The sequence below is a fragment of the Achroia grisella genome, unplaced genomic scaffold (assembly GCF_030625045.1).
Source record: "Achroia grisella isolate CSIRO2021 unplaced genomic scaffold, CSIRO_AGI_Agris_v1 utg544, whole genome shotgun sequence".
Lineage (NCBI taxonomy): Eukaryota > Metazoa > Arthropoda > Insecta > Lepidoptera > Pyralidae > Achroia > Achroia grisella.
Window position 1 is genome coordinate 2363298 of NW_026712929.1, and position 21113 is coordinate 2384410.

General features: G+C 30.9%; 1 protein-coding gene across 4 annotated transcripts in view; it reads left to right on the forward strand.

The window, feature by feature from the left end:
* Nucleotides 1-1269: 1269 nt before the first annotated feature.
* The window catches only part of LOC131847983 (homeobox protein abdominal-A homolog), a 51465-nt gene continuing 31621 nt past the window's right edge, over nucleotides 1270-21113 (forward strand). Inside the window, exons 1-2 of one of the 4 annotated variants that reach the window (XM_059197713.1) lie at nucleotides 1270-2021; nucleotides 12170-12229. In XM_059197713.1, coding sequence (XP_059053696.1) covers nucleotides 1421-2021; nucleotides 12170-12229 — 661 coding nt within the window. In that variant the 5' untranslated portion in view covers nucleotides 1270-1420. The remainder of the gene's footprint in view (nucleotides 2022-12169; nucleotides 12230-21113) is intronic. The other 3 variants (XM_059197714.1, XM_059197715.1, XM_059197716.1) reach the window with 3 other exon arrangements.

The window sequence follows — 21113 nt, forward strand, 5'->3', positions numbered from 1 at the left end:
TTTTTTTATTGTTTAAATGTAACAATACTGTTTACATTAATTAATTTCGAAAACTATAAACCTATATCATCTGATTACTCCAATTCAATCTTCAGAATATTTTAATGACCTACACAGACATACTTATAAGTCTAATACCTAAGTATAGATATGTGGATATATGTACCTTTTTCATAACGCCCAGGAACTAATTTATTATATTAGGTACATGACTACTATCATTATTAGAGCAATTTTGTTTATAATTGATTAATAATTAGGATGATGAACTAATAAAACTATTATATAGTCTTTGGCAAATTTAATGTTAGATTGTAGTTGTTGTAAGTTGGTAGACATATTACAATAAATTGTTAACTTTGTTGTTTGTATGTATAATTTGTCCTATGTAATTTTATGTAAAATGTGTAAAGATGAAAAGAAAGTAATTCATTCTAAATATCATTTTTTGCATACATTACTTTAGGTTAAAACATTTAATTTAATATTTAATAAAACCTGTGATAAAACACAAAAATAAATAGGTACATGCCTTTACATTAATAGTTTATTTTTGTTTATTATGCCAGATTAATAAAAATACAACTCATTTGAAAAAATATGCTTGACCTACCTACTTATAATTTATGTATAGAAATAAAAAAATAAATAAACTTGCTATCTACCTTTATAATTATATACTAAATTTTGTGTATTTATTTTCATACTAGTATTAAATATGAAATACAAAACACAACAAAGAATGACTGTGTCAAATATTTTTTATTTTACGATAACAAATATTTTATTTAGTGGATACGTTATATTTTTGATTAGGCCTTTTCATTAAAATCACTACTTACTATGAAATACACCGAGTTAAAAAAAAAAATAGAATTCCAAAAAAATTAAAATAGGAAATATGTTCTAAACATGAAAATTATTTTACACTTAATGCCGCAATTTCGCTTAAAACCATTCACTTTGACAGCTAGAAGTGCCGGAATGGTTTGTGATTGGCGGTGAATGTTCTGCACCGGATCACTATTGGCGTAGACGAGGTCGGCGCGGGGTAGTGCGGGGTTCAGCGCCATTACGAACAATGGCCGTCAGAATGGTCGTTAGCGAATAGCTTTTATCTCTTTCTAATATAAGCTACGCAGGTAGGAATTAATGAGACGGAGAGGGTTCCGGCGCGTCGCGCCTCAGGGTGGTGGCATCCCTTTCGCACCCACGTGCCGCGTTTCGCCGTCTCGTAAGCGGCGCGCGGCAGCGGTAAACGCTCGCCACGACGGGGAATTCGGAGTCGTAGAGCCTCATACGCGGGTCATAAACGATCCGCGGCCATAGTAGAGGTGCACGCGCGAGAATCGATCCGAATCGCCGGCGATAAACGCATCTCCCGCGAGGCGATCGTCGCGCGCCGCGTCGCCGCCGAGCGATGAGTTCCAAGTTTATCATCGATAGCATGCTCCCAAAGTACCACCAGCAGTTCCATCACCAGAATTTGTTCGCGGGTGCTGGGGCGTCGCCTATAGAGGCGTCGCTGTCGTCTTCGCTGTCGTCGTCGCTGTCGACGTCGCTGTCATCCTCGCTGTCTGGCGGGTTGGGGGCAGCGGCATTGGGAGCAGGCTCGCCGGGTGCCGGCAGCCCTCAGCGCTCATCATCCTCATCGTCGGCGTCACCGGGGGCGCCGGCGAGAATGTATCCTTACGTGTCGCATCACCAGCAGTTCGGAGGGTCGGTGCCGTTCTCGGCAGCCGGAGGCTTGTCCGCTGCGGATGACAAGAGTTGCCGCTACCCCACAGCGGTCGGAGGTGATCCTATGGTGAACTACGCATTGGGACAGCACAATGGTGGAGCGGCAGTATCAGCGGCGTCAGCGAGCATGGCCGCAGCGGCTCAGTTCTATCACCAGGCGGCTGCCTCGGCAGCGTCAGCTGCTTCCGCGGCTACGGTGGACGCCATGGGGGCAGCATGTGCGCAGCCATCCGCCCAGCCTCTGCCCGATATACCGCGGTACCCATGGATGTCCATCACTGGTAAATGTTTCACTCCTTCCTGCATGCTTGTGTTTAATATTGCCATTGATGTTATTTTTCTGAAAAGACAGGTAATGTATTATTAAAATAATATACTTAGGTATATACAGTAGATAGATGCTTAACTTACGTTCTATGTCTCTACCTGAAAAGTTATCGACTACGTCTACTTACTGATGACAGGTAATCAGTAATATTCTGTTAGATAGTTACACGCGGAAAGCATGTCACAATTTTATATCGCTTAATTGCAAGATATTTTATTTAAAATTATATTTTAATCAATTAGATTATGCTTAGTAGATATCACCCATTTAGCTGACTGTATATTTTTGATGCTTTTTAAATCTAAAATAGAAATATAAAATATATTGTTACGGTCTCTACATTTACAAAGTCCATTTGTTTACATCACTACAAAAGAATAGGCTCATTATTGCTGTTTGTGTACTTAATACAGTCGTAATTTGTCCCCATAAAAATCGCCTAACGAAACGAGGCCAATTACCAAATGTGTGGTTGTCCAATCAGAATTAGGCTACTACTTATTTATTGCTGATAAAAAGCTACTTAATTCCTGTCTATTACTTTACTAATACGATATATCTCAACGAAGGCAATATAAATGCTATAAAATGCGCCGATTTTATTTTTATTGACACAATCTTAATTTATCTACTATTATCCTAACATTTAGGTGCAAATTTTATTAATAATATTATTTTTCTACTATAAAAATTATCTAATTTTGCAGTCATTAAAGTGGACTAAGGGATTATGTAATTGTTTACAGTATCTCAGCTTCCCTACAAAAGAGCTATAAAACAATGAATGGGGTAATAAAAACTATACAATCGCGACCGCTTACGAATCGCGCCGCCGCCGTCGGCTCTTGCATTTAGGGCGGATCTTATATAGGGATTAACAATTTTTTTAGGATTTTTAGGATGGTATTTATAAGTGGTATTAACTAAATTGCAGATTAAAATAACTATATTATGTGGAGTCATAGCTTACCTATTGTACAAGGAAGTTGAATGAGTATTTTGGTACATATTTAATAAACTAGGTAGTTATTCAAGAGTTCATGTGGATAATAGTATTTCGCTTAAAAGTTCAAATAACGTATTCACATACTTATACATAGGTTTTTTTTTATATGGACACACTTATTAATTTGACGTTAAAATAAATTATTCTTATTATTATATAAATAAATAATAAATTTTGAAATGTTCAACGTTTTAGGTACCTATGTTATTAATTAGGTAATTATTGGTATTAAGTAATTAGGTTAGTACCTACTAGAAAAAAATAAATTATTATTATTATTATATGTTAATAATAATTGAATACTTAGGTATCCATTATTTATTTTAATAATGAATTTAGACAGATATCTAATAATCCTGGAAATTTTAAATGAATTAATTAATTTAAATATTTTGAATTGGTATTAGGTGGGTATATAAGCTATTAAAAATTATTATTGAACAAATAACTGCCATCTTCCATTATTTGCTACTACTACCTACATACCTAACAAACTCCCATCTCTACCTAGATAGATACTATATCTATAAAGATAAGGAAATAGATCTAAATTATTTAATATTCCTATTAAAGAGGCACTAACATATTTTTTTTTATTTATATCAATAAAAAAATAAAAACTAAATAATTTAAATGATTTTAATTCTTTCAACTATGAAAAGCCTACTGGGCCTGGGCTCTATTAGGTATATGAAAAAAAAAAACATCTAAACAAACAGATACTTTTGTACATAGATCACCTATATCAGTTAGAGATACTTAGGCAGGTAAAATATTTATTCTAATATAGGTACCTAATCTTATGAGTAGAGAAATTATGTTACCTAATTATTAAATAGATACATAATTATTATACATGTTACTTGTTATCTCATAATAATAAATAATATAACAAACAGAAAATTAGTGAGTGTGAGCATTCTTTATCATATTGACTATTACTGCCTAGTGAGAACATAAGTAGGTACCTAAACTTCATTTTTCTATGGAGACATGCTCTAGTTGCGGTGCGAATAATGCATAAATAGTGTTAGGTACAACTATTTACAATTCTGCATACGCGCACCTCAATGGCGTAAAAATAGGTACTCTATGTGATTTGTGATTGTGACTCTACTTCTGTTAGTCATATAAACAAATTTAATTTTAACTGTAGATATTTTGTGCGAAACGATAGATTGTGAAAGTCGCAACACTTTAAAAAAGACACTGCCTCATGATTCACTGTGTTTAAAATTGTTTTCCTCAAGTATGAATACAGGTTAACTATTATAAGTACAATATATAAGTTTTATTTATACAGAAATATCGAAAAAATGAGGTTGAGATTTTTAGCAAAATGAAAATTATTAATTCCAGATAAATAATCTGGATATTTTTTCTTTAGATATGATTAAAGTGATTAGGTATATACCTAATGTTAATTTTACGCTTTTAATGGTAGATTTTTTCATAATATCTGTATGAGCCGTAGAATAAAAAATATCTATTCGACTATTCAAAAGTGTATACTAATACTTTAAGTTAATTTGAATAAAGATAATTTTTATTTCTATTATACATTATTAGTATTGAGGTAAGTAATATTGGGAAGCATTTGCATTTGCATTTAATAGCGACATTCTTTTATACATAACTACTATTTAGGTATTTACTATTTGTTAGGCTAGGTTAGTTAGGTATTCCATGTTGATATAGCTAGGACGATGTATTGTGACTTTAATACTGCCTATAGGTCTAGAATAATAAATAAATTCAGGTCCAATTTTAATGGCTTTTAGAATATTTTGACCGACTTCTGTGGGGTCCACTTAGTATCCAAATAAGGAGGACCATTACAGTGCTAAACTGCCTGTATGCTTAGCATACAATGGCACAATTATTTTTTATTCGCAAGTTTATTGGTCATATATCTTACGAACGGAAAATATATACTTAGGTATATACATATATCCCTAACCTAGGTATATATAGGTAAAGTTAAATATGACAGAAAATTAAATTAATATCCTAATAATAAAATAAAATAAAAATACTCGTTTTACTATAGTTTACTTAGTACTATAAATTCAATATATTAAAATATTTAAACATATTTGAAGATATATTTTATATACATAGGTAGGTAGGTATACCTTTGAATAAACTTTCGGAAAGAATAAGTGCAGAACTACGAACAAGTATTTTTTAATACTATTAATTATATATATATTCTCTGAATAGGTATAATAATAATAATACCTAGGTATAGTAAATAGTTCGACAATATGCGTTGTGTAGGTTACCTACTTTGCGCTACGTACCTACATAATACCTACGTACAAATTGTGTATGTTATCGCAACTATCGTTTAAAGAAATACGGAAATGTTTAATATTTTTTAACATACATCTAACACCTGTTTAAATAAAGACATATACATATGTAATATCTATGGAAAACTTTAATATTTTTTTAATAATATAATATAACACCTGCTTAAATAATATAATATACCAATATATCATAAGTAAGTATTACAGCTTTCAGCCAAAGACCTAAATAAGTTAAATTAACGAAATCTATTTATTATACATACCTACCTACATATTCTATTTTTACGCATCGCATAAGAAGTCATCCGGTATATCTATTACTATATCACCTTAGGTTTATCTGGTTGAAAAAACAATAGTTAATTTATTTTAGACTTGTAAAACATCTCAAAACCCTTGTGTTACTTATATATAAATACCTCATCTAAAATAGGTAGGTAGGTAATAGCTTTAGTGACCTTTAATCTTTCTATTATTCATATTTATTAATAAAATGCGTAATAAATAATATCCCACAGCTAACAGAACAAAATAAAAGATCGAATACCTACATTTTAATTAATGTGACATTGGGAAATACTCGGAATATGAATAGGTATAAGTACCATGATCAATTCAATTTATTATGTTTTAGTTATATTTAAATTTAATTATTAAGTTCTTATTTAAATCAAGAGGATACCTGCCTATTTAATTTAAGGTTATAATTTTTATTTTATTTAATTTAGATACCTAACTCTTATTTTAATTAGCCTTTTTTTAAATGTGCAATTTGTTTTATACGCTTTACAAATAAATAACATATTTTAATAGAAATATTGTAGATTACATAGGAACCTGAAGACGTACGCATTAATATATCTGAATAAAATACTTATAGGTAAACTCAAACCACCCTATTTATGTATAGCCAATCAATAGTTACATATCTATCTAAAATAGTAGTAGAGACATAGGTAGGCACTAAGTATTCACCTAGTCATTTATGACTAACATAAAAAATCTATAACTTTAATCAGAAATAACTACTGGCCCATGTCATATCCAATAGCTATAATCCTACATACCTAATGTACCTACTTATGGAGTGGTTAATCTAAGGTTATGTAGCTACCTAGTAATTAATAATAGACATACCTACCTACCTACCCAAGTATAAAACAAAATAATGATTTATAAATTGCAAGTTGTCTATGTTTGTACGGAAACTAAGTTGATATGGTGCGTACCATATCAACTTCGTTATTCATATTGTTAAATAATATTTTTTTAATTTTTACTATGAAAATATTAAATTGTAAGAATATATTAAACAAATAGGCATGTCTGTCGTTACCTAGTCATACGAAGGCGCTTGGTTACAAGATAAACATTCGGAAACCGAGAAATTAGACGAATGGCGTGTTTATAAAAATAACTTCAACAGTCTCGTCGAGGGAAATGTGTATCAAAAAGATTTTAAGAGACGTATCCACCGACCTTGTTGGCACATGCGCGCTATCAATAACGTTGACATGAAAAAAAACTCATAATCAAAGGCGATGTAGTAGCGTAACAGGCTCATAGCTCAGTAAAATTATATGAAATGGCCTATAATCGACTTGTTTTTATTTAGAAATGGCCTATTCGTGTGATTTGTTATTAATGTAGGGTTATAAAAATGTCCGGGGCAATACAGGCAAGAATCCGTCTCGAACGAGACGGAAATATCGTGGCAGGTGTCGGCGAAGCGGCGCGCGCGCATCCAAAATTAAAATGGCGAAGATGTCATTGCTCAGACAGTTATTCGTCGTAACGCGCAACGTTCTACAACAATTTGACAGTAAAACAGCGCATTATGTTCGAACACTACATTATTCGAAGGTTTGAATGAAAGTTGCAATTATTCGGAATGTTAGAATCGTATCTATAATATATTTACATATAAATAAGTTTGTAGATTAGGCTTCTTTACACTTTCCATCATTTAGGTATAAACGACGAAATCTTTTAGAAGTTCATTCAAATTCAACCCAAATATTAGCCATTTTTAAAACGGCAAGGAGATACTGACTATTTTGTCCCGGCCACGCAGAGTCCCTATATCAACTGCAAAAAACTAGTATAGATGTATCTTGTTCGGAATTAACAAAACGATCTCAATTAATAGTAAAGCAAATTGCTAATATTATTTAAAATAACTAGATACTGACCACCACTTTCTAATTTTGTCTGGTTTCAACCATGTCCACGTGTAGAGGTGTAATGTATACAAGCGACCACATGTGTGCGTCGCAGAGCGCATGCGCCAAACAAATATGGCGGCGCGTGCTAGCCAATGAGAACGCGACAAACTGCCCTAAACCCACATGATCTTGTCTATTGTTATTGATTGCTATTAAGACTCTTAATTCAATAATCTTAATACTATTATATGATCATAATATTTTGTATGTATAGATAGGTTCGTAGTGGACAGATGTTAACCGTTTTCTATATCGCAAATGATGGATGGTATTGAGTTACGCTAATAATGAGTTTATCTTTATATTTAAACTACATATATCAAAGTGGGTTTATTTTGTTACCTACTACCTAGGTGTAGACATATCTATAGGTCTTTAGCAGTTAAACGTACCTCTCGTACTCTAAACCACTTTAATGAAGAATCAAAGAGGAAATCTTTGTACTTGTCATATAAAATTAATAACGTTACTATGCACTTTGTATGAGTAATGGTTTTAAACAATATTTAAAATTTCCTATCTTGCTTCATTGTGTGCTCTCTCTCTCTCTCTCTCTACCTTTACGACTAATCCTACACCCATACCTATATCTACCTACCACTAAAAAATCTAATCAAAGGAAATAGTTCCTATCTGATTAGATTTTTTAGTGGTACCTATGGTATACAAACATACATACCTATTCCTTTTATTGGAGATGTAAATCATTACATAGTATAAAACAAAGTCGTTTTCGCTGTCTGTCCCTATGTAGATAAGCTTAAATCTTTTAAACTACACAACAGATTTTGGAGCGGTTTTGTTTTAATAGATTGAGTGATTCTAGAGGAAAGTTTATATATGTAATACATGTACCAGGCTGGTACCCAGGCGAAACCGGGACGAGAAGCTAGTACTTGATAAAATAAAAGTTTTGCAATTAATTTGTCTATTTTATGTAACTTATTATAACCTAACAATAATTACAAATAAAAAATAAAGCTAAAAATAACATTATTATCTCGCACTTGAAACGTGAGGCTGATACGAAACTCTTAACCTTTTCCATTTTAGGGTTAAGCCACTCATGGCGAGTGTGACATTTGGCTTTGGGTACAGTCGGTCCCTTATTATCTCAACGAATATATTACAACTACAGTTATTTAGGTAGGTATAGATTTCGGTATATAATATTAATTAGGATTCACGTCTTCGTACTTCCGCGACTTTGTAGCTTTATAAGTCTTCGGTTTGTAAACCGGTTGGAATAAAACAAACAAAAAGTTTTAAGTGTGGCTTACCACAATATTGAGAAAATAACATAAAAATTATTTCAGCCATTTCTGAGAATAGCGCGAACAAACGCACAGACAACCAGACGAAAATTTCAAATAAATGAATATTTCGCGTACAATTATATTGCTATTTTATTTTCATGTACTTACGAGTAGGTCTCAGTAGTACCTATCTTCACTATACAGACAGCTATCAGTTATATTTCGATTATTTATACCTATATCTATCTACAAAGATATGGATAAAGTAGGTAGGTAGATACCTAGGTATAAAAATAACGTGTAATTAACGAGTGCACCAAATCGATACATTTTAAATGTTTCCGATTAATAAAACATGTCTAATTTATACACCGGCAAAAACTGAGGCACGTTCTTAATTGGACATTTCTCGTTTGATACATTAATTCTACTTCAATTTAAAAAAAAAAGGTAAACGGTAAACATGAAAATCGACTATTACAATAGGTAAAGAAACTTATCCTTAATGTATGTATTTATATTATGCAATTATTAAAGAGGTTGATTATAAGTAAGTAATTTAAAATATGCTGAAGATATAATAAACAACTGATTCCGGTAAAATAATATTCATTATAACGAAATTAAATTATGATAAGACGTATCTTAAATACCTATATTACTTTCCTTTGAATGATACATTCTTGAGTATGTACCGTTTAGTAACAGTTGAATAAAAGTGAATTACAAATCTTTTTATTTTCTGTACGTTTAAACAATATACGATAGATATTTAATGATCAATAAATTCTGGATATATAAATAGGAAGATAGTTACAGACGTTTGATCTTAGTTATATCTAGGTGTGTATATTTATTTCTATCTTTATACTAAAATCAGCCGAAATACAATATCTACCAGTGGTGGAGAGCGCCCATGGTTGCCTTGTGTGTAACTAAATCAGGGCTGACTTCTCATAGTATAACCGAAGCCGAAGTTGTTTTACTCCCCACCACGTACCTATATTGCCAATTTTTTGTGTAGTGCTGTTCCTATGACAGCGACTGTTTCCAATCTCAACAAGGTGGATCATCAGCTAATTCGCAATTTCTGTAAAATACAAAAATAACTGAACTAGTTAATTAAGTGATCTTGTTTATCTTGAAACTACTTATTGAGAAATAATAGTAATATTATAGTTTATTATAAGTCCTTGACTGTTATAATAGTTATGTAAAACAAAGCCACTACTTATTTGCATAGCAATCTGCTTCTCATTCGGCGTTTGTTTGTTTTGTTTTATTTGAGGTCAGGGTCATCTAGTTTGTTTCATTTGATATTATGTCTAACCAATATCTATATTAAATACTTAAGTAGGTAGGTATATAACAATTTCAGTTATGTAATATTTGTTATTTAGGATTTTATTTTAGTTTATGGATATATTTCATAAATATCCCATGTACCTATATCATTAGGACCTAGTACCATTACTAATGTAAGTTGATGTTACCTACTACGTAAAGTTTTACTATCGAGGTTTAAATGTTTATCTTCACATACCTACTATTGGTACCATATTTGAATACGGGTCTGTAAGTATACTTTAAAATAACCCATTTATTGTAACTAATTATATTAATTTTAAATAACCCTCACTTTTATATTTAAACCTCATTTTTATATTTAAAATATTTTCTCTAAGAAGTAATGTTACCTACTGTCACTGGGTTTCAGACAGTGAAATCTTCGTGACAAATCCTTTAAACACGTTACGTAGCTTTCCTCTTGGCTATAGAACAAATAGATTTACTTGAAAGTAACACGAGACAGTACTGGAAATAATTTTCTTTGAAGTAACTAAACTTCACTACAAATTATTCACATCAAAGCTAATAGGTTTCTTAATTACTTAATTTACCTTATTTATGAACAATTTATTACTATACCATTTAAACACATTAGTTCACATTTTAGATATAAGTATTTACCACTGTATATATATACACCGATAGACTATTATTTCTACATTTGTACACTTACAGGTATAGAATTGATACACGATCTACCCTATAGATATACTAGTGTGGCTACAATTATCCTATTCCTGTGCTAGACTGGTCTAAGTAATAATTTTCCATAATCGTCTTTACCACATTTGTACTAAACGTGATGCGATGCAGATTAAGCACGTCTATATTCCAATCCTGTAGGTATGTATGTAGGCATATCTATGTAGTATCCCTTACATTATAGGAAAATTACGTCAACGGCTTGTAGGTACTCTCAAAATTGTTTTCTCCCAACGTCACTAAAGCTTCTCTCGTGTTTGCGAGAGCTATCAACACAAATGGGTTTGTAATTGTTAAACGCAATTAAAACGTTCATGCTCATAAAGCTGACATTAATAATGATAAAAAGTAATTAACTAGCAATTGTTATCGTCGAATCGTAACTGTTCGTTTCTTCACGTGCCACGGTTATGGGAAAATCTTTTGCTTGCTTGCATGCATACGCGATTCTAATCGCTTTTGTTGTTTACTTTGTGTATCAATTGGGGTGGATCTGCAATTGCATGTGCGAATTTCTTCATTATGTAGAGTTGTTTTTTATCACATAATATGTGATAAAAAATCTAATTGCATCATATAATTATATAAATATGTTATCTTTATATTGTGGTAGGTAATACGCAATTTTATATGTAAGAAAATTAGAGTAGTTTAAAGTCTCTTGCAATATCATTCTATCTAAAATCTCATTATTCATTTTGATATGTATGACCTAATATGTCGCCTGTACAATATAGGTAATATTATAGATTGTTGTACTTTAAAAATATCATTTAAATCATTTAGAAAGTTACAGGTATACAGTTTAGATAGTGAGATTTTTGAATAAGCTAAGGAATAAATATATTATTATTCTTTTCTCTGTTACAAAAACATGCTTAGTATAAAAGATTCTCTAACTTTTAGTTTCACTTTGTCAAATGTATTTTTTTAGTAATATTTTGTAACTTTTTCGTAGTTTTTTAATATGTATGTCATAATGATAGTGTATGTAATAAACAACTAATTTTGTTAGTAATTATGTTATCTTATGTTCCTAAGCAGCTATTCTTTCAATGTATGGAAATATAGTAACTCACCCTTGCTATAGGTTATCACAACGAGTAGATTGAATTGACTAACTAAATAAATAGATAGATATACCTATACCTAGTTTTCTTGAAATATCTTAGTCATTTAGTTTAAGCTTTATATGTGATGCATGCAACTCTGCCGAAACAAAGAACTTTCAATACGATTGATAATAGATTTTCCATTTCCAGATTGGATGAGCCCCTTCGACCGCGTGGTCTGCGGTGAGTTCAATGGTATTTATCGTTTCAAATTTATTTTCTTTTAGTTTTAAGTGTATTTAGTTTAAAATAAGAAACTTTACACACGGGCGACTTGTGCACATCTTGATAAATTAAAGTACATTTTAAAAATTAAATAATATCTAATAAATTGTTACAAATATCCGCCTTATTGTTGTTAACTTTCAAACCATAAAAAAACGCATTTGTTTTAGAAGCAACGATGTCACAGACGGATACAAATACACAGACAGGTTAAACTTATAACGCTTCTTTTATTGAGTTGTTGGTCAATTACTAAGGGTATATATTTTTTATTTGTGTTTGTAATAATTAAAAAGACTTCACTGATTTTATTACTTATTTCAACAATACAAATAATATCATCAGCCTAGATTATCAGCCAGTAATATGGGAGGCATTTTATTTTCACAAACATATGAAGCAAAGACAGATCGTTAGTATGTAATAAATGTTAAATAGTAGAAATGCTATTAATGTAGTGGTTATAAAAATGTTAATACATGATGATTATGAATCTAGTCAAGTATTATGATGGGAATGTTTGCTGGCATGAGACATGTCGGATGTAGTCGAAAGCCACTGCAACACGTGGGAATGGGTAGAGATCGGAAGAGTAGATGAATTATTTCACCTTCTAGGTAATGATCAATGACAAATAAGGTACTTATACATATGTACCTACTTACTTACCTACTGTGAAGTAGCGAGTAATATCAATAGTTAACAAATAATATAAGAGCAAGGTAATAATAATAAACTGAAACTAGTAATAAACTGAAAATACCCAGAGGAAAAAATACACAGACTATACTCGTAGGTTAAATATTGTTAAATGAAAAGTGATTACTGCAAAAGTATAATAAAAACTTGTAGTGAAGTGGCTGTATTACTAGTGAAATATATAATCTAATTAAATATTATAAGAAAAATGTCATGCATCAACAAAAAATATACCAATGTATACATATATTGATTTTCCAATTAATAATTAATTTATATGAATAATTATTTAAATCTTTAACTGTTACGTAAACTTGTAAAAGGATTTTAAAATAGATAGCGTAACTTCGCTATTTATTGTAACTATTTTTTATAAATTAATGATTATTATTCTTATAGGTTCATAAAAATAACGTTCGTTTCACGCCCGTGTGTAAAGGCCTATGATAGATTATTTTTTTACTAAAAGCCTTCCGTACAATTTAGTTGCAATTATTCATTTGATATGGCTTCGTCAAATTAATGCAGATAATTAAAACCTGCCTAAAGGCGATGTTTCCTCAATTTATATTTCGTCAATTAACTTAAAAATAATGTGTGTGTTACCTATATTTATCTACCTAATTACTGAATAAATTTGTAAAATTGTGTTTGTAAATTAATATATTTGTGTAATGGTAGGTATCTATATCTACTAACATTATTCGTATTCATACTTAAAATATAACATATCATTTATCTCCTCATTTAACCATCTTAGATTTTAAATGGTATTCGAAATCCTATTTGTTTCATTACAACAAATGGTAGCTTTACCTGAACATACGGTTTGTTTTATCTTTTTTGCAGGCTGTCATTTTTTAATAGTGTTTTTTCTCTATGTCAACAACTCAACAGGAATTTCACAATAGAAACAAACGATTTCACGGCTTTTGTACTATTGCAAAAATAATTGAAAGGGTTTATAAAGTTCGAAAATTCGCAATGAATACAAACTTTCACCAAGAACAAAAGGCGAATAGTGGGTCAATGCCAATAAACCGAACGCATTAAGGTGTAAAAAATCAGGGACTGTTGTGTATGGTTCTGTACAATTTAAACATTATAATTGGCTCATAACTTTATATTAGAGAGAATTTAATGTCTAACAAACGTATTTTCTCGAATTAAAATCTTTTTATAATTTTACGCAGACGCATGTATTTAGAAGTATAAATTACCGAATGACGTTCTCTAATACAAGACACGTTACTTTTATTACATACTGTATCAGCATTTGTTTCCAACGTTTGAAAAATTAGAAGTTAGGTATTTAATATATTATTATGACAGATTTAGGTGCGTCATGTAGGTAGGTAGAGAACTGTAGTTTCTCAAACAGCTAACCAAATTAGACTAATCTCTCCGAATGAAGTAGTTCCAACTTAAGGAACTCTAAAGCTATTACGTATCTACAAAACGGACGACGTAACTTTCGCCATATTAACGAGTTAGGTATCAAAAAACTTAACAAAGCTCCATTGCGATGGAGTTGTGCAAACCTTTGTTCAGGAACAGTCAGCCTTTGTACTTGCCTGTTTACAAATAAGGTGCGAGGCAAAGGGTTTTAAATCACAGTGTCGAAGCTTTTAAAACAAGCTTTGAACAGGCTATTGTTTTGCTGGTGCGCTTGCAAATTGCTTTATTACGAACGCTTTGCGACCGTTTCTCGAAAGCCGATATCGCCCAAATTGCAGTCAAAACATCGTTTGTTATCATACGACGCGCGATGCCTGAATGTACTTACTGCACGTGGCTGTAGTAATCAGTTAGGTACCATTACGTCAGCATTTAGTTTTATGCCGTTAGTAATTGAATTTTTGAGGTACGTAGTACATTACTGTTTTTGAGATCGTGTAATTACGAGGCATAGCAGAATATAAATTTAGTGAGTTTAAATTTTAAATTCGTCTCCTACTCACCATCCACACACACACACACACACACACACACAAACAAACATACACCACATCACATTAATCTAATCAATCCTATCCTTTATCCAGACGAATCCATATTAATATTGAGAATTCGGAAGTATTCCTATTTGTTTATTTGTTACTTATTCGCGACTAAACGGCTGAATTGATTATAATGAAACTGAACATGAAGACAGACAGTACTACCAGAAGGAATCCAAACGAGGCTATTCTTTTAACCCAAAAAATAATCTGAAAGGGAGTGGAATAGTGAACGACTGTTTGTGTAGACGCTGTCACGGATAATAGCTAGCGTACCACACCGTAGAATGTCCAAATTACAAAGTAACGTGATTTTTGTATATTACCTATATTACCTATAGTATTGAACTATAAAACATTCTACAAATAGGTATTGTTATGTGGTATCTATATCACTTGAATAATAGGTACTACCTATATAGGTAGATAGCTTTCCTACTACATGTTTAAGTTTTACGTGATTTTGCCCACGCAAACCCTTTATCTCCTATTGCCATAGAGATAAAGGGCTCCCACTGTAATGCTAAACTCAATATACCTGTAAAAAATATTGTAGGTCTATCATTATTCTAGTCTCAATAAGATGAATAGGCGTCGATGTAAATATCTATCAATACTAGTGTAATTATCTTCTATCATATATTTAATTTAAAACATGTGCTTAAAACCGGTTAATTAGTACATGTGTAGCATTACATTGTATAAAATAAAGCCACAGCTTAAAATTGGAGTCATTTCTGTAAACTTAGTCAATACTATTATGTAAACATGAACGAGTATGTAAAACCTGTAAAATACAACAAATTTACGACTCGTTTTGAACAAATATTGTTAAGTTTAAGTGAACGGTCTAGAGACAAATCAAACACTTGTGTATGAACCCTACTTTAGGCACATTTAACGCTTTATGCCTATCGTACGCGCGTACTCAACTGACAGCAAGAAGTCATTACAATTGTTTTCGTATGCATAAAACTGTCTAAAAAGGGATTTACAGCCTACAAACTGCATAATAATACTAATAATCCTTTATCATCACCATTATTACACAGTAACGTAACCAGCCAAACAAAACAGATTATCATAACACTTTCGGAGTTTATAAAAGACATTTTATTGCCCCATAACAATTAAGGCCTAATCACTGTCAATCGTAACTCCGCCGTTATAAAGTGATTGACGCTAGTTGTAAAAAAAAGTTTGTCCGCGAACAATAACTGTTCAGAATTGACCATAAAGTGGCGACCTTGTGGCAATAAAAATTTAACGAGCCAAGCCCGTAGTGTGGTAGTGTAGTACAAACACACTGACAGATTGTGAACGTGACTGTCATAGAAACAGCTGGCTCTACATCTGTGCGTTGCTCCTTAGTTGCTCACCCATATTTAGCCATTAAAAAGTAAAGAATTAACACACAACTGATTTATGTCTTATTTTTGAAACATGAAAACTTTCTTAGCTCTAGCTTGCATTTTGCTGTATTTTACCTTAAACCAAGCAATGTCACATTAAGGAGAACATGGTCGATAAATATGACATTGCGTGACAATATGTGTGAGAAGAGTTTTAAATTTCATGGCGTCATATTTAAAAAGGTAATTTCTGTAATGTAATTTATGGATATATCATATTTAATTCGCTTATTTCTAGTCATTAAATCATTAACGAACACTACGTTATTGATTTCTAAGTATCAAGAAGGTATTGTGGAAATACAAAACTTAAACAACACCCGCTTTATACAGCTTATCGTTTGGCGTACTACTATGTTTTGTTATTTTTACGCGTGTATGTAGCCGAGATAAATGTCGAGCAAGACAACTTACTTACTGTACGTGGTTGTTTTAAAGAGAAATGTTTATACAATTTTATTAGCATAGCATATCAGACTATTGCGCTTATTCACTACATTACACATTAGGGATGTGTAAAAAACTATTAAATTCATTAATTCTTATCTTTGTTATGTTAATATTTGATTAAATAATATAATGTTCGATTCATCCACACTCGCTTTTTCCATAACCCTAATTTAAGGATTTAAGGCCTGTGGATATTTTTATTTTTATATCTTTTTAGGTTGAATACATTTATTTCTTTTCGATTATTAAATCAGTAAATCAATTATCTATTACTTACAGAATAGTAATCGATTTATTACTATTTGTCATTATATTTATCACATCCCTATTACATGTCTATTTAATAGTATAAGACGGTACCTACACACTAGAATTGTACGCCTACAGAAGTCGTTCAAGGCTGCAGTTATTGTTGCTATTTCGTTAGTTACGTAACTTTCTATATTTAGACGAAAACAGTGCGGTAGGTTTGACGACCTCTATGACGTGACACCGTATTACTTGACTGACAAATAAATGAGCCACTGTGTATTATAATGCAATTCTACATACATTAAAAACCATTTCGTTTGGTTTTATAACTTACGTAAAATAAAATAATGAAATGTATACATTATATAAATGATATATTTGGCATGATAATATTATTAAAGAGCTCTCGGTATTTCGACGCTTCCGTGCTGTTAGAAACGTCCCAGTCACGGGTGGTCTGTGGACGTAAACATGTAGACAAATCTTTACCAGTATCTATATCAGTTTTCTTATTTTTTCTACGTACAACATCACCACTAGTAATACTTGAAAGTCACGGTAATATACAATCACTATATTACTTTAACTTTTTTAATATAAGCTGCTTCAAAATTGTTTCAACAATTTTTTTTTTTCTTATTTTTAAACAACTCTAAATGCATAATAGACCTACATATTGTTCTTGAAAATAGAGTACCTAAAGTCAAAGATTTCGTATTTCACTCATCGAAGGTTTTTTAACTGGTCTTTTTTTATCTTAAATTGTTTTATTATGGTAATTAAGTGGATTAAGTATCTGGCCATAATTTGCGTTGATAATATACTATATTTTTTTAATCAGTAATCAATGTCATTATTTTATAAGTAAATAGGTTTAGCAAACACTTTATAAAGATACGAGAATAATAATTAGTGCATTTAATGGGATGGTTTCTATAAATATATGATATAAATAAGTAAGTAATGTCTTATCTCTATATCGTCTATTTAAGATACCAAGCAACTGTCTATGTACCATGTATTTCGATTGAAGGTGAGATGATGCAGTGAAACTAAGAGATTAGAGTCTTGTCCCTAAATTCTTTAATTTCATTTCTTGAAAGTGTAGTGCTCCAGAAAATGACAATTCGCTGAAATAGCAACGTATGAGTGATATTACAGGCGTGACAAAATTAATTGATATCTCTGATGTTGTTTATGTAGAACAGGCCACGTTCCGTATATAAAAAAATGTCAGCAGAAACATATCAGCCTGTGTACATCCACTGTTGAACATATGCATTCTTCAATGCATTTGCTTAGTTAGGATTATCTAGACTGCCGACTAATGAAAAATAAAAGAACCACTAAATTTATTTTTATACTTATTTTTATGTGCAACTTGACACGCGATACTATTACATTTACAATTACAAAAAACTCTATAGCGAAGATATACAATTTTTCCTCAAAGTTCCTGATATTTAATATTTTATTCGATAAGATACGTGTTTTAATTATCAATAAATATAAACGGTTTATATTTATATAAAATGAATGACGACGTATTCTTAGATCTACGAAATATACACCTAAATTTCAACTAAGTCAACGCGTTTCAGAGAAGTTTGATAACAAATACGAGCGATACGAGAAGTTTATACCTATAACAAATTAGACATCTACTATGATATATCATATTGTAATAGGTGAAGATATCAGTTATTTATTTATGTTACGTATGAGATATCTTTTGGTATATTAAAATGCAAGTCGTTCTTCGATATTCAGTTCATGCTTCACTATTGTTAGTCATCGTCGCACGTTTATAATACAGAAGGTGTATATGTAAATTTAATACAATATAGTATGTTCTATGTAGATACGGTATTTCCTCGATACGATATAATCCAACGTTTTTTTTATAGAGTATCTCTTTAGTATTTTATTTTGTGGTATAAATATTTGGTAGGTGTGTGGTACCAACCCATTCTGTTCTACCAGGACAAACAGCGATTTAATTAGGTCACAGTGTGTATAAACTGTATCAAGCTACAGAGCAATGATGGAGATATTCCTGATATTGATCAAATTTCCCCAAGAGGACCAAATGTTCGATGCTTTACATCTGCAACCTAGCGATCACGTGTTAAATATAGTTTAAAAAATAAAGGAAGATATTTTCAGTTTTCCACTTTGTTTTTTAATTAAAGTGAACGAGTTATATGAGTGTTCTATAAGACATTCGGCTCAGTATAACATTTACTACTAATCTTGTATAAGCAGTTTATAGCGAAATAATCACAAAAGCATTTTTGGCTTATTAATAAATATTATTAAAATAAAATTTACTTTTATTAGAATTTCTCATTACGAATATAGGTGTTAGCTCTTGCTAATCCATGATATTGAGTCCATTGATATTATACATACATTTATAAAAGGAACTCATACATTTTTGAGAAATATGAATATTCATGAGCTAATGAAACAATTCCTTCATTGTTACAATATGCGTCTGGTACGCATAGAGCATATTAATTTACTAAATTACCTAGCAAGAATTATCTAGAAATAATACGAAGAATAATTCATAATGTTCGAATAACTTTGGATGTGAAGTATTTCACAAGGGTTTCTATTTATACTAGATAAATGACTGTTTGTGCATGTCTCGTTTCTGACACCTCTACAAGTTTATTTAGATAAATAACACAAACATGGAGACTATAGTTTCAAACAATTGAACGCAAATATTCAAACTTGTTATTCAAGTATTACTATACATGATTGGTTGTTCTCAGAGTATTCATTTATTTAAACTTATATTTATATTAAATATTTTTCTTTTATATGTTATTATAATAATTATACCTACATTAAAAAAACAAATTAAGATGTAAATAACTGCTGAAAAATGTAGATTTAACAATAATTGATTGAACATATAAAAAAGTTGATGAAAAAATAAATGAGAGAGACGTCACTGTAAACTATAAGTACCAATAGCAACAAAAAATGTACCATGCTAAAAAAGGGCTACATAAAAAAATACTCTGAAACTATTATCGTAAGCGAGTATATTTTCTTATTATCTAATCAGAAAAGATTGATGAATGTGGAGGAAGTAAATAGGTCTGTTGAATCGGAGCATTGGTGTTCTATTTCCACCCACTTCAACGTATGGGCGTGTGTGTGTGTTATAAACAAACAAAATAGTACACACATTCTTCAAAAATGTGGATTATATACAGTCACGTGCACATGTAAACACTTTAGCTTTACTAAAGTGTAGACAATGTAATATTATTATTGACAATTTTAAATATATTTTAATTACATTAATAAAGATTCGTACTAAAATGTTTACATATTAGTACAAGTTACTCTACAGTGCGTTGGGTAACATTATTAGCTTCTAAAGCTTTACAAAATTGTATTTTGTTCATTGGCTTGTTAGATATGCTGTTATGACTTTACTATAGTTTACTCAAAATCAGTTGTTTCAGGATTAAAAGGGAGCAGATAATTTATTTCACTATTTATATAAATATTATGATAGTAGTAGTACTACCACAGATAACATAATATTACATAGTACTACTATATTTTCGAGTATGAGTACCACAATAGTTTTGTTATTGTAATATATGTATCTAATAAAAAATAAATTTACACAACAAATATTGCAATCACTATAAAAAATAAATGCCTCTTATTTGGTATAAACTGCAGTTTTAAAAATCGATTTTCATTGCAATGTAATTCTTATTGCTTACAAAATAAGAATTTATAGTAAGGGATTTGTGGAACATGATATCTATTATTTTAATAAAAATCAAATAAATAACGGCGATGAGTAACAAAACAATATATATAGTCAAAAGTGACGTATAAAAAATTGATATAAAAATATAGTTTATAAAAAGTATAATAGACAAGCTGCCAGCAACATCAGCATTATTAGCTACTCGTTTTTTCAGTCACTATTTTTTAAAAGAACACATAAACTGTTATAACGTTTCTTTTGCACAGACTTTAAAAATATTTTTGGGTGCGATA